Raw genomic sequence first — 17,773 nt, 5'->3', positions numbered from 1 at the left:
CAGCAATGCTGTCTGTTGTGAAAATAAAAACAGCACAAATGGGGACAGGGGATATTTTTCCAGTTTGCTATATAACCATGTGATTGACCACAATTCCTTGATATTGGTGGAAGATGAGGGAGTTGAAGAAAGTGGAGTTCAACAACTGATTTGATGACGGTGCTCCTAAATTTGGAAAACAATTTCTTTAAGTAATAGAAGTGATGCATTCTCAATTTACTAAAAATGCAAAAATCTGAAGGGCCTGTGTGACTCAGTTGGTTGAGCATCTGCCATCGGCTTGAGTCATGAAAATTTATAATGCATGATACTACATGAGCTATAGATGTGCCTAGATGTTATGAGGATGCCCACGTGGAGTTAGAATTCCTCTTCTATTTATTTTGACTGTTTTATTTCTTATTTTTTAGTGAATGCTGAGGTTGTTGTTAATATTGCCATCACTATCGTGCCACCACTTCAGAAGTCCAGGGACACTGCGGAGAATGGAGTTGGAGAACCACACTGTGAAGTCTGAGTTCTTTCTCTTGGGATTTAGTGACCATCCAGAACTTTGGAGGGTGCTTTTTGTTATGTTTCTTTTTATCTACTCTGTTACCCTCATGGGGAACCTTGGGATGATCTTATTAATCACAACTAGTTCCCATTTGCACACCCCGATGTACTTTTTCCTCTGTATATTGTCCTTTGTAGATGTATGTTACTCTTCTGTTATTGCCCCCAAATTACTTGTGGACTTGATTTCCAAAGAAAAGACCATTTCTTACAAGGGCTGTGCTGCACAGTTATATTTTTTCTGCTCTTTGGTTGACACAGAATCTTTCCTCTTGGCTGCTATGGCTTATGACCGGTACATAGCAATCTGCAACCCTCTGCTTTATATGGTTATTATGTCCAAGAGGGTTTGCTCCCAGTTTGCCATTGGAGCATTTTTGGGAGGTACCATGAGTTCAATTATTCACACTACTAATACCTTCCATCTGTCTTTCTGCTCCAAAGAAATTAATCATTTCTTCTGTGATATCTCCCCACTCTTCTCTCTGTCCTGCACTGATACTTACATGCATGACATCATTCTGGTAGTCTTTGCTGGTTTGGTGGAAGCTATCTGTCTTCTAGCAGTCCTTCTGTCTTATGTCTGCATCATAGCAGCTATTCTTAAAACAGGGTCTGCTGAAGGAAGAAAGAAAGGGTTTTCCACTTGTGCCTCCCATCTGACCGTAGTCACGATCTACCATGGTACCCTCATTTTTATTTATTTGCGCCCCAGCACTGGTCATTCGCTGGATATTGACAAAGTGACCTCTGTGTTCTATACATTGATCATACCTATGTTGAACCCCTTAATTTACAGTCTAAGGAACAAAGACGTCAAAAATGCCTTTAGGAAAGTAATAGGCAGAAAATTGCTTTCTTAAGGAAGAATGAAACTGAGCCTGACAATTTTTCAATAATGTCTGTTCTTTGAACTTTGGTTCTGTTGGGAAAGTCAGTTTAATATGAATGTTTCCCAAATTTGTAGGTAATGAGGTCTCAACTACAGAATACTGCCCAGGCCTAACATCAGAGCCAGATCCCATCATATCGTTGTATTACATCTCTCTCTCTATTATTTTAAATTTGACATTTTTAATACATATTCCAGAGTAGATTTACCTTTTGCATAATGTCCTATAGTCCATAGTCTTATTCCTTTTCTCTCCCATCCTAAACTTTATCATAATTATTCTCAGTATTGAATAAGCCATTAAAATATCACAATTTTCTTTTGCGGAAGAAAATAAATGCAATTAACTAAGACTTTTTCAATTAATTTTTATTTCCATGTAAATATGTGTGCATTGCAGCTAAGCTAATTATATTCTCTCTAAAAAAATTTTCCTCAAATTTTAACTTCTATATGATTTTTTTCTAATACCCTTTCAATTAGAGATGGTAAGTAACATCCTAAACCTCACTAGAACCTTAAGGGTACTTCTTTTAAAACTCTTAGAATTTTCTGTCTAATCTTGTAGTTTGTGTTTATCCCTCTACTAGACTCATCATTAACTATTGTCCCTTATTTGATGCCTTACCTCTTTATCACATTTTCTCCAGTGCAGTTATTAAGTTTTAATGAAATAAATATATTTGCTATTTGTTGTTTTTAATTTGGATTATACACTTATAACAGGCAGAAACTATTTCTCTTGCAGTTTTTTGTTTGTTTGTTTGTTTCCTTCTCTGGAGGAGTACTGTATACACATGTGACAATTGCATGATATTGTCAAGTACAGTGACTTATTAAAAAACAATTTGCAAATATCAACAAAATTAAAGTCTGGCTCATAAACTATTTCAGTCTGAAATCTCTTGATTGTTAAGCAAACAGCTGAACTTCCTGAAGGAGGCTATCCTCTGACAACCAAATATGGGATCAGAAGCCAAGAAATGGTGGGATCAAAGTTATGTAGGCTGTTGGGACATGACCAATAGACATCATAGCTGAAAGCCTAAAGAAAGTGCTGAACCAAAGGAGAGGTTGAATAATGGGAGAGAAGGCAAATTAGACAAGAAAGTCGTATGACAGTGAAAATGCATGTTGGGGTATAAACCAACATCACAGTTCCATTCTCAGCTCCAGGCTTTAAAAGTAGGTTTTTGTTCATATAGCTCAGTGGTGAGGTAAAGCTCTGGTCAGTGTGGGCTATCAATAGGGAAGAGTGGAATGTCAGCTAGTGCCAATGAAAAGCAAGTGTTTCATCCTAAACACTTAGTAGAAAATGTTCACCACAGTGTATGGGTTCATCACAACATATGGGTATTGATTCCTTTGTTGTTAAGTGTATGCTGGTTCATTAACCTCTCCTCTCTCTCCCTAACCCTATGGAAAGTAGGGAGAGACAGAAGAAAGAAACAGACAACTCCAGATTGGTAGGTGGCAGGTGCAATGAACTTATGTATGAGGGCTTATTTTGGGTAGCCAAAAGATGAGTAGATCTCCACTCCTGCCCTCCAGAATCTTAAAAATTTATACAGAGGCCTTAATTGAGCTTGGTCATATAAAGTGTCCAGGTGGTGTCAACAACACATTGATCTCTCAAGGATATGTCCTTGGAACAATTCAAACTGTGGGAATTGTAGGCAGAATGTACATTCCAAGGACAGAGGAGGGGTGAGGATCATTTGATTCCTTGAGTCCAGCTAACAGATCAACCAGTAATCACCTCCTCTCCATGACCTTCTCCAACAACATCCTATTTCAGCTGTGGCTCTTGGGATAGAGCTGCACAAATAACATAAAATAGGTATTCTGGGATTAGTTATTTAAACTCATTTTTTGGCAATAAGTCTGAGACAAATCGTTTTTTGGCAATAAGTCTGAGACAAATAAGTCTGAGACTTATTTCAGAAGTACAGATTCAGGCATCTAGCCTGGACATGGAAATGATGTGTCCAGCATGGGTAGTAGTGAAGAAATCTTTGCTCAGCTCTAATGAGGAATGAAGGTAGTATCAGGAAAAACAAGTCCCAAGGTATCTGGGCAGGGAGCGCCATGATGTACAACTGGAATCTGAATAACTGGGTGAGCAGACTCTCAAGTAGATAAAAATGGATCTTGGAGATACGATTTCATGACAGGACACCAAGGATTATACCATGTTTTCTTGCAGCCTGAGGGTTTAGTTCTTGAGAGAGACTTAGTTGGCTCTGAGTGATCTTAGAAACTCCATTATCATCCTCAGATAAATAGATATATACCTGGTTATAAAAATAACTATGTCTATGAGGACACTTAGTGTTCACAGAACAAGTAATCTACAGTCCCACAGCTAACAAGTAAATGATAGTATATAGATGTGAACCAGGTCTGTCTCTCTCTGAATTCCAGTTCTTATCTTAAAATTTCTCTCATCTTTACTATTCTTTAAAATGAAAATAAAGGGGATGCCTGGGTGGCCCAGCAGTTGAGCGTTTGCCTTTGGCTCAGGGTGTGACCCCAGAATCTTGGGATCGAATTCCACATTGGGCTTCCTGCATGGAGCCTGCTTCTCCCTCTGCCTATGTCTTTGCCTCTCTCTCTGTCTCTGTCTCTCATGAATAAATAAATAAAATCTTAAAAAAATAAAATAAAATGAAAATAAAGCATAAACAAAAACAAAAAAAAATCCTGTTTTCCTGACCATGTATAAAGGCTATTCATTCATATGGGGAATATAAAAAATAGTGAAAGGGATTATAGGAGAAAGGAGAGAAAATTCCTGTGAAAAATTAGACAGGGTAACAAAACATGAGAGACTCCTAACTCTGGGAAACGAACAAGGGGTAGTGGAAGGGGGAGGTGGGCAGGAGGATGGGGTGACTGGGTGACCGACACTGAGGGGGGCACTTGACAGGATGAGCTCTAGGTGTTATGCTATATGTTGGCAAATCAAACTCATATTATATATATATATATATATATATATAATATTAAGGTTTTTAAAAGAAAATATAAAGAAGAAAAGGGAATATCTTTTATTCTTACATATATATATATGAAAGCTGACCAGTGAATCCAATTTTGTATAATATGGATAGGTTTAATCTTTACAGATAGGAATATATTTAATACAATTTCAATAAAGTACATTGTGATGGGAAGGGATTTCAACAGTGATGGAGAGGTCCTGTTATATGATACATTCTATGAACAACAAATTATTTAAGGTTGTAAATTAAATTACTCAATAGATAATGAAATACTAGTAACTTGCTGAAAATTGCAACTTTTAAATGTGTTATTTAATTCTATGGCATTTTGAAGTACACTTAGCCCATTTTAAATACTAAAGGAACTTATAAAAATATTTAAGAAGATTTAAATGGAAAACTTTGTACTGCCATTATTTTCTCCTCATGGAACCAGAAAAAAAAAAAATGCTCCTATATTCTCTTCTTGACAATGACCTAAAATAAAATGAATACTCTTGAGAACCTCTTGTTATGTTTTTCAGAAGTGAATTAATTCTTATTTGATGACAGTGCATATAACATATGCAATTGAGTTTATAGAAATGATACAAGATTACTTAACATCAGCTACTCAGTAATTAAAATTGTGTTTATTTCATAGATGCACAGGGATCCTATTATTACAAATAGAATTCTATGTAAATATTACTTTGTCTTTATTTCATTAAACATAATATTAATACATTTTCCTTTCCACTTAAATTGTATTAATTAGGAATTTTAGGTTTTTTTTTATTATTTTGTTAGTATAATGCTGTGAACACATCAAGGGAGACTGAGTCATCTTTCCAGTGGCATTTGGACAAGGTAAAGACCCTCAATTTTCTTTTGTACAGTTTCTGTATAGTTGTCAACAGCGTCATATCTGCTCCCCAGAGTAAGAGCAAGAAGGGAAATTCACAGGCTAATGTGCAAATGAGGTGCAGCATAAATTAAGAGCAATTGTTCCTTCAGATGTCTACTGGGCCAGAATGATGAGGAATACATGGTCCAAAAAGATTTTTACTGCAAGTGTTATCTGTCCCTGATAGTTATTTCAGCGTAGGCCAAAATAAAAGATGTGCAGGAAGATTTAATCTAAGACAAACGTACTAGAATAATATTTAAAAGTCAGGTTTGTGTGTGGGTGTGTTTGTGTGAGTGTATGAGTATGTATTGGCATGTTTGTGTGTGAGTGTGGGTGTGTGTGAATTTGCAAAGGCTCCTTTGCATCAGTTTTGCAGGAGACACAGATGCATTTATTTAATAAATGTTTTAAATGACATCTGGAGCTCAGCTTTGTAAATAATAAAGTAGAAATATTGGTAAACAATCCTGGAAAGGGCATTGCATTTATGGAACTTTGAATTAGGGCACAGTATTTTTTTATTTATTCTTATGTATTTACTTACTACTGATATACATCTAAGTGCTATGATGGAACGTTTATAGGGTGATACCCGTCCCTAGAAAGGATACAAACAAACTCAGCTTAACTCATTAATACTACCTTCTGGCTGGGCAAGTTTATTGAATTCATGGCTTCAAAAATATCATAAGTTTAAGTGCAAAAGTTTAACTGATGTGAGGAGAGTAGTTGCTATTCCCATGTGATCTCACTGAGCCATCTCTATGAACAGAGAAGGCAGGTATAAAAAGATCTTTTTTTGCAAATCAGCAACCAAACCTAGTCCTACTCTTTCTTAGTTTAAACAGAAAAATAAGATCAATAATGACTCTCTCCACATTCAGGTTAGGTACAATGATAAATAGTAGGAAACATCTAGAAGCTTGTATTGATGAGACTACAGGAATTGATGTCAAAGGACCATACTTCAGCTCTCAGAATCTTTAAATAAACACTTTTGGGTGAAAAACACAACTTCACCCAGAACATAATTTAGTGCTGATTGCTTTTTTCAGGGCACCTTTCACATCCTTATTCCTTAAGCTGTAGATGAGTGGGTTTAACATAGGGATGACCACAGTGTAGAAGACAGAAGACATTTTGTCTGTGTCCATTGAGTAACTGGAGCTCGGTCGGAAATACATGAACAGAAGTGTGCCGTGAAATATAGCCACTGCGGTCAAGTGGGAGGCACATGTAGAGAAGGCTTTGCGTCTCCCTTCAGCTGAGTTCATTCTAAGGATGGTAGTTAGGATATAGCTGTAGGAGAGGAGAACAGTGATGATGCTGCAGCCCACTACACAACCAATGAAAGTGAACATCACTATCTCATTGATGGATGTATCTGAAGAGGAAAGGGCTAGCAAGGGTGGGATGTCACAGAAAAAGTGATTGATGATATTGGAATCGCAGAACGACAATCGAAATGTGCAGCAGGTGTGGATTGCTGAATCCACAAAACCGACGATGTAGGCAAGGGACACAAGCTGGATGCAGATTTGCCTGGACATGGCGATTGTATAAAGAAGTGGATTACAAATGGCTACATACCGGTCATAAGCCATGACAGCCAACATGAGACACTCCACATCTGCAAAGACCCCAAAAAAATACATCTGAATTGCACATAAATCATATGGAATTCTCTTTTGCTCAGACAAGAAGTCAGCCAGCATCTTGGGAGAGACAGTGGAGGAGTAGCAGACGTCACAGAGAGACAGGTTGCTCAGGAAATAATACATGGGCGTGTGGAGCCTGGAGTCCAGCTTGATCAGCAGGATCATCCCTAGATTGGCAATCATGGTTGTGCTGTAAACTAGCAGAAAGAGCACAAAGAGCCCCTGCTGCACATCTTTTCTGCCAGAAAGTCCTAGGAGTATGAAATCAGTAATCACAGTGCAGTTCTCAACAGCCATCACTCAGATCTGGGAACCCCTGCTTGTGAAAGAAAGAAATGGTACCAGGATTAACATCATTTTAGTAGTTAAACTGCTGGTCTTCTTTCTTTCTTTCTTTCTTTCTTTCTTTCTTTCTTTCTTTCTTTCTTTCTTTCTTCTTTCTCTTTCTTTCTTTCTTCTTTCTTTCTTTCTTTCTTTCTTTCTTTCTTTCTTTCTTTCTTTCTTTCTTTCTTTCTTTCTTTCTTTTCTTTCTTTATTTTGTATTTAGGAAAAGAGGCAATGTCAAGACTGCTGAGGTGAAGCAGACTTTCCTGGAAATATATCCAAATCAATACATTGGTATAGTGATAGTGATATTAACATTGCCTACATTTGAACAGCACTATACAGAATTCATAGCACACTTTCATTCAAATTAAAGCATACTATTTTCATACCAACATACACTGTATGTATGATAGATTTTGTTACTTCTTTCTTATATAAAGACATTAATGTCTTCATAGTTTGAGGCGATGGTTCTTATAATTATTTGGCCAGATAACCATGTATTCTACAAGATTTTCTTTTTAGATCTAGTAGAAATATTGATATATTCTGTAATAGAGAAGCATAACTGAGAGGCACAAGTAATGAATATATTCCTTTGTTTTCCCCAAAAAATTCCAAAATAGAGGGCCATAAGAAAAAATCCTTCATGCAATATGCTTCCACTTCCCCACTCACCCCAGGTCCTATCCAGACTCAGTAAACAAGGGTTAGAGATAGTCTGTGATTCAGGACCCACTAAAGCAGGGAGGGTGTGGTTGCTGAAGAACAGGGTGGGAGGGTCTCCATGTTCAATACTCTAGAATGAGAGACCACAAAATGTCAAGGCTAATCATGTTGCTTTCTGACAGTTGCTGTTGCTCAGGGGAGATTATGGAGAACATTTGGGCTCTAATCATAGGGATTCTGGAGGGATTCTGGTAATGGGTGATGGAGCGTTAAATGAGGGAATGTGGTGTACTGAGTCTCCCTGCCCCAGTTCATTAGAACCCTCATAGTCTATTCACCAACTGTTCAGATCTGTAAGAGGCATGTTAAAAATACTGATGCCCACAGTCCCACACCCCAGAGAGATTCAAGCCTGACCTATACCTTTTTCCCACTTCCCTAGGCTTTTTAAAAAGATTTTATTATTTATTCATGAGAGACAGAGAGACAGGCAGAAATGTAGGCAGGGGGAGAAGCAGGCTCCTGGAGGGAAGCCCAATGTTGGACTCCATCCTGGAACTCCAGGATCACATCCTGAGTGGAAGGCAGATGCTCAACCACTGAGCCACCCAGGCTTCCCTTTCCTAGACTTTTAATTATTGTTTTATTTTATCACTTTGTCTTTAAATATCTCTGAAATCTGCCTCCTCTTGTTTAAAAAAAAATGGTGGTTGAGGGTCAGTTAAATTATATTGCCCCACTGTCTTATTTTAAACCAACTATATTGTATGTAATATCATACAAGTCCTCCTCTATTCATCAGAATATAGGAGATGAAATTAGATGAAGAAGAGATTTCAAAAAATACCTAAATAATGATCTAGTGATCAATGTGTAGGTCTCCAAACCCTTGGCTTAAACTCATTTAAATAACAGTCCCTGTAGACACATTAAAAAAAAAAATGCTTCCTTAGAAGGATTGAGAATAAGCTTTTTAAAAGAATATATAAAAATACAAGTAAGAGATTAAAAAAAAATAGGTGATATCTCTGCAGTCCATACTTGCTTTTTTTCCTCCCTACTTTCTATGTGTATATTTATTTTAAACAAGCAGATTTATAAAAGTAATTGAAATAAAAGTTTCTATAGCATATCACACACTTCTTTGGTTTTATATCATGTTTTCAGTTAAAAAAGGATAAAAAAACCCTAAAATTTAAAGTATAAATCAGAAAAATAGCAAAAAATGTTAGTGTCTTCCCCAGAATTACTGACCTCTTTGTTCCATGCATTTCTGTCTGCAAAAGGGTTCAACATTGTCTCCTGACTGACCTGGATTTATACATAATTATCTCTGTGTCTGGTCCCTGGTTTCTTGGTCTCCCAGGAATAAGCAAGATATATTATACTGTGATGGTTTATTTTCTGTTATTTCACAGGGGTAAGGTGTTTGAACAAGAAATACAGACCATTAAAAAAAAATGTTGTACCTCTCTACCTTACCACCTAAAATTATTCCTATTTCAGCAGTAGCAAAATGACCCCATTCAACAAGCATTCCTTATTTCTAGTTTCCCAATTCCTACACTCTTATAAAATTTATTTTTGTGATAATTTAATAATTTATAAAACAAATACATACCTATTCAAGACAATTCATCACAATGTAAAAATTTTGTAGAAACAGAAAAAAACTGACCAAAATCACATTGTCTATCAATAACTATATATTGTTGTTCAAATCACTGAATTTTTAATTTTTAAATAAGTGACATCATGATAAACATACTTTATGTATATAAATAAGTATGATTAATACAGGCCATGCATTCCATTGTATTAATGTACATTAATTTGTTTTATTTATCCTCTGCTAAGTGACCACTTAATTTATATACAATTCTACATATCACAAAAACTTTTATGTGACTAAAATTATATATGTATATATAATTTATCATATCTATATATTTTAAAAAATGAATTTTAAATGTCTTTTAAGAGCACGAAGATTGACTTTAAATAAAGGCAATTTTGGCCTTTCACCATAGTCAGATATTTCATGTTATCTAATTATAAGCACATATTATGACATATTTCATAAGTATCCCATGTCCTGACTTGTCTCTTCCCACTTCATAATATGATACAGAAATTGAAACTGAGAGGTAATAAGTAAAGCTCTAGAGTCTCACTGATACTAAGTTTCATTGAATCTATAGAAATTATTCACAAGAGATTCTTGAAAATAGTTCAGTGAAACAAATTTTGTTCTAAAAAAAACAGCACTCTAAATCCTCTGATAGAATGTGATAGTGTGTTTGTGTTAAAGTGACATTCGACTTCCCAAAGATCCTTAGATTCCTGACAGAACTGAGAAGCTGTCTTGTCCCACTTCTCCACCAAAGTAGCATCCCAACAATAATGGAAGGCAGAAGTGTTGTCACATGAGAGGTAATACAATTTATTTATATTAGCTGGGTACTTGCACATTATTAATGTTGGCATGAAGAAAAAGTGATTTGAAAAGAACCTGCATTGCACAATTCCAAGAATCAAATAGAAAAGAAAGAAATTGTATTTCTTTGAACTTGTGCAATCTGGCAATTTAGAGAAATCATCTCCGTATTGCCTGTTTTCTGAGTCATAGTATATCATGTGGGTGAATCGTGTGTGAATCATTGCTATCCACTTACAAGCATAGGTTGCTATGTATTCTTTAAATATCTACTCTTGACTAATGTTACAAAGATTTTTTAAAAATAACATACATTAGATTTTGAGGCAGGTAATTTAATGGCCACAAACTTATAAATGCAAAATCTGTATAAACAAATAGCAAAATAGTAGGATGCACAGGCACCTACCAGTCCTGCATCCCAATGCCTCAGGTACTTTCCTGTTTCTCCTGACACGTCACCTGAAGCAAATAGAAACATAGGTTTTGTACTTTTTTCCCCCACTTGTTTGTCTTTTTTGTCATAGAATTGCCCCTTACTCGCTATAAAATTAGATCATCCTTCAAGCAAAAGTCAATGAAATAAATATATTTTTAATTTTTGGAAAAGTGATATTCGTGGCAATTGTTAATGCATTTTCCTACATGTATTGTTGTTTTTGCGTGATGATCACAATACCAAAATACCAAATGTACTCCTCTGGGAGATATTGTTGAGACAACCCCCAAAGCTCCTAAGTAATTGTCAATACCTTGCCATCAGATGAACTCAAGAAAATGATGTATTTGTGCTACCTCAGTGCTTTCCTACTGCTTCTCTCTTTTTAGGCATCTTCAGTCACCTTCCTCTGATTCCTTTCCATACCCATTTTCCCTGCAGATGTTTTTCTGTCTGCAGGGCGGTCAAATTTCCCCAGGCTACACTCTGTTCATATGGGAGCCAGACTCGAACTTAAATATGGTCCCCTAGCCACCCCTCCCCTCGACTAAGTAGTCTAATCCTAGTCCCCATTAGATCTGGAGTGGGTGTGGAAATACATTGCACAAAATTGGATAATCTAAATTAATTCCCAAAGGAATTTGTTAATGGACAGTAGCTTTCTTTAATTATAAGGTGGGGGAGAGGCAAGACTAAAGGTTAAATTTAAGATGTCAGAAACAGACAAGTGAGAAAAAAAAATCTACAATTCAAGAACTCCCTTGGTGACATGGGTGCCCTTAAATATAGCACTATCGGGCAACCTGGGTGGCTTAGCAGTTTAGCGCCGCCTTAGGCCCAGGGCATGATCCTGGAGACTCCGGATCGAGTCCCATGTTGGACTCCCTGCATGGAGCCTGCTTCTCCCTCTGCCTGTGTCTCTGCCTCTGTGTGTGTGTGTGTGTGTGTCTCATGAATAAAATATATATAACACTACCTAGGAACTCCTTCCTTCAGGGGTACCTGGGCAGCTCAGTCAGTTGACCGTTGAACTTTTGATTTCCGCTCAGGTCATGATCTCATGTCATGATCTCAGGGTTGTGAGATTGAGCCCTGCTTAGAGCTCCATGCTGAGTGTGGAGCCTGCTAAAGATTCTCTCTCTCCTTCCCCCTCTACGCCTCTGCCGCCCACAGTGTGATCTCTCTCTCTCAAAAAAAAAAAAAAAAAATCCGAAAAAAAGTTCCTTCAGATAGTAGTGTCTGGCCCCAAGTTAAGAGCCTTTATGAATAAGTTCCATGTGTGATACTGGTATCAAGTTCACTAAGTCTTCCTGTTTCAGGAAGCATGAAAATCAGGAGTTGTAGATTGCTAACATCTCTATTCTATAAGCAAACAATCCATTTTTAGTGGCATATAAGATAATTATTTAGTGAGATATTTTCAAAAAGTTGCAGGCTTTATTAGTTTTATATAGGTATCTTGAAAACATCATGAAAAAACTGCTAGAGATTTTAAAAATTAATATGAAATTCGGTAGTTGTCTACAATCTGATAGTAAATATCTTTCCTTTTAAAATTAATTTTGAAAACAAAACAATAAAATTAATTTTGCAATTATAATGTGTGTATTTACTACTTAAAAAAACAACTAGTGACTTTTCAGAAAAAATGAAACATCTCTGCACACATAACTTAGACCAAAGCACGAACATAACAGCATTTCGGGGACTATAAGCCCCAACACAAATTGATATAAAATATGGATAGCTTAGTATTTTTTTAAAAGTATATGGAGATGAAATTATGTGGTTTGTAACCTTGTATATCTGGATTCTTACACTCATTGTTATATATATGATTCCCTTATGCTGTTGCACATGGTGATAGTTTTTTCACTCTCTTTGCTGAGAGGTATCCCAAATGAACAAATACCCTATGCTATTGTCAATTTCCAAATAATGCTACTATGATAATTTTTTGTACAAGCTTTGGATGTACATAGTCACTCATTTGTATTGGATATAGAGGTAGGGATAGAATTTGGAGGCCAGTTATAGTAGATCCTGCCACACAGCTGTCCAACGTTGCGCATCAATTCTGATCTCTGCTGTCAATGTATGAAAGCTATAATTGCCCCATATCCACACAAGTGCTGGATGTTAACATTGTGAATCATTTTCATTATGGCCATTCTTTAGGTGGTCAAGGTATAGCACTGAGGTTTTAATTTTTATTTACCTGAATACTAATACTGTTGTATAACCATTTCTGTGGTGTCCATTGGATTCTGTAAACAGAATAGAAGACCAGGAAAGAACCTCTATTTATAAGTATTTGGCCTTCCACCACTCATACTCTCTAGTAGTTATCATTACCACTCAGGTCAAATCAGCCTAGAGACATAATGCCATTCTTTTGTATAAAGAGGAAGTCACTTGTTTGGTTTGTTGGCTTATCTTTTTAAATATTTCCAATAGTGAGCACAGGTTTACACAGCCGCAGAACCACAGGAATAGGAAGATGAATTATAGCAACTCGAAAGGGCCTTAGAGAGAATCTAGTGAGAGGTCCTCTTTTATAGAGTGGTGGGGATGAGGTCTAGTGAGGAGGAAGAGCGAGTTGTTAAACACCACAGTGATTTCAAGTTGCATTTGCTGCCAGATTCGCAGCATATTTCTGGGGAGGAATGACCAAAGAGGTTTAAAGTTGCTGCCTCTGACATTTACACAGGAGCACCCACTTACTGGGTTATTGAGCTTTACCACTGTTGAATTCTAACACATGGTGCTAGACAGACTACCACTAGTATGCGTCTATCTGCTCACTGTGTTACACGAATGCCTAAATCTATCATCACTATGTCATTTTTATCCATGGGATTTCAATGGAAGGCTAAAGGAAAGGAGTCCAGATATAGAAACTAGCCTATTATATCAATAGTCATTTATCATATAATACTGGATAATGATTCTTTCATCAGCCCATGGTGGATATGTGAGAACCCTGTGATGTAGCCATGCAGAGAGTGGAAGGGAACAGGTGAGGAAGGAGGTAAATGAACCAGAATAGAGCAAAACCTTTTGATGTTTTTCCCTATTTCTGTAGAATCCCACATGGAAGGGTTAGTCCAGGCCATCTGTCCCAAGTTCCTATTTAAGTCATGAGTCTAGTAGTCAACATTCCCAGTAAGTGATTTTTTTACTAATTACATAAATTCAGGGAGATGAAAGCCTACAATTAATTAAATTGATCTCTTCCATTTTTAGACATACATTTGTTGAGCTAAAAACATCTCATTTAATTGGTTTATGATTTTCTTCTTGTCAGTTCACATTCATTATATGTGATTGAAGAGGCCAACATGCAGATCAAATCAATCTTTACATGATATTACTGTCATATGTCATATGGAAGGACGATGGCATATTTATAACTTCTGAATTAGAAGCCTCTCATCCACTGAGACTCTTTGTTTAGACTTTAATACATTTCAAAAAAATGGCTTTTGCTTTGTTGTTTCTCCTAAGAAAGATTAACAAAAAAAAATATTGATAAATTTTGGCGCACCTGGGTGACTCAGTTGGTTAAGCATCTGCCTTTGGCTCAGGTTGTGATCCCAGGGTCCTGGGATCGAGTCCTATATTGGGCTCCTTGTGGAGCCTGTTTCTCCCTCTGTCTTTTTTTTTTTTCCCTCCCTCTGTCTTTATCTGTCATGAATAAGTCAATGAAATCTTTTTTTTTTAAGTATTTATAAATTGGGAAAATATGGCACAAGTGGAAAACCTTATAACTTTCTCCCCAAAAGAAGCCTTCCTTATAGATTTATTTTTCTACCACCACACTTTCCCCACAATCTGTCATAGTTTCCCACAAATGCCACCATCAAAATCAGAGGAGCCTTTTGAGGTTTGTTTCCTTTCTGAAATTCTTTCACCAAGAACAATTATAATTACTTAAGGGGTACAATTCTAATAGTTGCTTAAGAATGTCATTGGGTCTTACATGGTCCTACAAACACATAGCCATATCCATGTTTTCTCAACAAGCTGCTTCCAGTGGTCGGCATCAGAAAAGTTGAGTAGAGGCAGATGAAGAGAGCACATCCAGAAAGTACACAGGTCTGTGTACTTCTTATGATTTTCTTCTTATTCCCATGTAATTAATATAAGTATCTTTATAGGTTTATTACTTTAGTATCCACAACCATTTTTATGTATTTTCTTAAAGGCTGTTAAATATATATATATAGCACACATTATACCCTTATTTAATTAGGTTTCAACAAATATCTCATAAACATTCAAAAATGTTATCGTGTGTGTGTGCGCGCACGTGTGTGTTTAAGATTTTACCTATTTATTTATGAGAGATGCAGAGAGAGAGGTAGAGACACAGGCAGAGGGAGAAGCAGGCTGCCCACAGGAGCCTGATGAAGAACTGGATCCCAGGACCCTAGGATCACGACCTGAACCAAAGTCAGTCTCTCAACCTTTGAGACACCCAAGTGCCCCAAGTATATGCTTTTTATTATTTATTTGTTCTTCCATTTTGTGTTCCAGATATGATAAAGGAGCTGGGTTGATAAGAATGATACTCAACCTTCAGCAAACAATGTTCATGGTCTTATATTGGAGACAGTGCTCAGATCAATTGAGCCATAGGTACAACGATGCCTTGAGTGGAGTTTTATTTATAAACCACAAAGAAGAGCATTTAACCAGGACTGAGAAGTTGGAAGAGGGGAAGAAGTGCCAAGTGGAAGTGACTGATTTGAATTTCAGTACAAGGATGTACTTTACAAGGACCCCCTACCATGCACTTTTATCCTTCCCATGTTGGACTTTGAGGAGGAGCAGACTATACCACACCAAAATAAACCACTTTGGTTATTGATTATTTTAAGTTAAAGTTATTTAGGAAACAGAAGGTGCAAGAAGGACACTCTGGCCCTCCTTTGTCTTTCTGAAAGCAGGAAATAAATTTCCCATCTGAAGGGTACTCTCCCTGTACCAGGAGAAGGAGAGACCTCTTCATCACCAAAGAGGGAAATTAGGGCTGAAAAGGTTGTTTAAACAAACTCTGTCACTTTACTTTTTTACTACCCCAAGTCGAAACTGTATTGGCATGTCAATTCTTCACAAGTACATTGTTTTTTGTCTACAAAATATATCAAATACCTTCTTTGGTCACTTCTTTGAGTTTCATATTTTTATGAGATGCTGTACATATAAAGTTGAATTATTTTTCTCCTGTTAATTTATCTTATATCAATTAAATTATTAGATCAACCAAAGAACCAGGAAAGGTAGAAAGAGAAAGTTTTGTTCCCATACAACTATATAACCTCTAAGAAGACATTGTCTTGTCCACCTCAGGATCTGTAATTCCACCCTCTCTGCCTGGATTCTTCTCTCTATCCCCACTGTATCCCTCTTCACCATTTAGATCTGAATAGAATTTCAAGGAAGCTTTTCTTCTCTATACTCCAGAAGTAGATATTTTGTTTGAACTTGGAGTATCCTGCCTTTTCACTTAAGAGAGATTTAGAGTTTATCATGAATAATTTGTAAGATTAATTAATTTTACTTATTTTTATTATGTTATTGAATTAGTTGGAATACAAACTAGTGGAGTCACCATGAAATTCAAGATACCTATAATGCAAAAAAGTGTATACTAAATACTTGTAGTTCCTAGAATAATTAAATTAATGCATAAAATAAACAACTAATGCAAGACTGGGAGGTTTGCACTAAGATGAAGACTGGAAAGTTTTCCAAATATTAAGTGTGCCTTCCTTAGAATGGACACATACAATAAAATATAGCATATTTAGGAAACTCCAAATATTGGTATCATAGTAGCATAGTAAAATACTTACTGTATTAATTAAGATATTTAAGACAACTGAATAGTATAGTATAATATAGTTGTTAATAGAAGATTTGAAAACAGAAGAGTATGTTTGTGTGTATATGTGTATGAATACATATTTATTCACACTATATGACTACTTAAAATCAAATTTTATTTTTCAAATTTTTCCACCATTTCTTTCACATTCTTTTCCATAGGCTGTAAATCAGAGAATTTAACATAGGAATTACATGAGTGTAGAACAAAGAGTTCATTTTGTCTTAATCTAAGGAGAAAAAAAGAATTTGGCCCAGAATATCTGAAAAGCATAGTTCCCCAGAAGATTGCAACAGCTCCTAAGTGGGAGGTGAAGGTGGAGAAAACTTTGAACTTCCTTTCAGAAGAGTGGTTCTTCAAGATGAATAGGATAGTAAGAGTCAAGCTAAATGGTACTCAGTTCAGTGAAGACAAAAATGTTAAAAATAATGAAATCATTGAGAGAGAGAGATATCACAGAAGAAATGATATATCACATGACCTACAGACAGACAGTGGAATGTTAATGTCAGGAGTATCAAAGCATTTGACATCCCTCATGAAATCCTGGCCATGAGCAGGAAGCACAGGGGTTGCCAATAGCTTTGTATCAATCAGAGATTGTCACCAATAGCAATAGACATTCATTCTGCAGGTGCAGAAGCTCAAGAGTGATGGAAGCCAGTGATGGAAATTGTTTTGATGTTGGCAAATGGATCCAGCAACATCTTGGGTCCAATTGATGTGCAGTAGCAAAGGTCACAGGAGAGGTGGCTGAGAAAAAAGTATTGGTGTGTGAAGTTGGAAATCCATTCGAATTATAATGAACATTCCAAGATTTGCCAGGAGATTAATAAATAACTAAAGATATGGTACATGGGTTCCCTTTGATGTCCGATTATTGGTAATTCCCAAGAGAAAGAATTTATCTTGCCCATCTTCTTTTATTTTTGCTGTAAACTCTTACAAAAATAATCAAGAAAATTATAGTTCAGAATTTGACTCTTTGGGATAAATCCAAAAATTATTA

At 36.3% G+C, this 17,773-nt stretch overlaps 2 protein-coding genes and 1 pseudogene across 2 annotated transcripts; 1 reads left to right on the top strand and 2 right to left on the bottom strand.

The window, feature by feature from the left end:
* The first annotated feature begins 413 nt into the window (after window positions 1–413).
* Window positions 414–1,418, top strand: OR9M1 (olfactory receptor family 9 subfamily M member 1). Its single transcript, NM_001389199.1, has one exon. It carries the CDS (start codon window positions 414–416, stop codon window positions 1,416–1,418), a length of 1,005 nt encoding a protein of 334 aa, NP_001376128.1.
* A 4,939-nt stretch (window positions 1,419–6,357) lies between these two features.
* Window positions 6,358–7,296, bottom strand: OR5W1 (olfactory receptor family 5 subfamily W member 1). The gene has a single exon (NM_001388616.1). The coding sequence runs from the start codon at window positions 7,294–7,296 to the stop codon at window positions 6,358–6,360; it is 939 nt and encodes a 312-aa protein (NP_001375545.1).
* On the bottom strand, window positions 16,772–17,773 carry OR5BU1P (olfactory receptor family 5 subfamily BU member 1, pseudogene; annotated as a pseudogene).

The sequence above is a fragment of the Canis lupus genome, chromosome 18 (genome assembly GCF_011100685.1).
Source record: "Canis lupus familiaris isolate Mischka breed German Shepherd chromosome 18, alternate assembly UU_Cfam_GSD_1.0, whole genome shotgun sequence".
In the NCBI taxonomy this organism is placed as follows: Eukaryota; Metazoa; Chordata; class Mammalia; order Carnivora; family Canidae; genus Canis; species Canis lupus.
The sequence above is the reverse complement of the archived record's forward strand: the minus strand, read 5'-3'. Positions and strand labels throughout refer to the sequence as shown.

Excerpts from the sequence above, each read along its gene's own strand:
- OR9M1 (NM_001389199.1), top strand. The coding sequence starts at position 414 with ATGCTGAGGTTGTTGTTAATATTGCCATCACTATCGTGCCACCACTTC.
- OR5W1 (NM_001388616.1), bottom strand. The coding sequence starts at position 7,296 with ATGGCTGTTGAGAACTGCACTGTGATTACTGATTTCATACTCCTAGGA.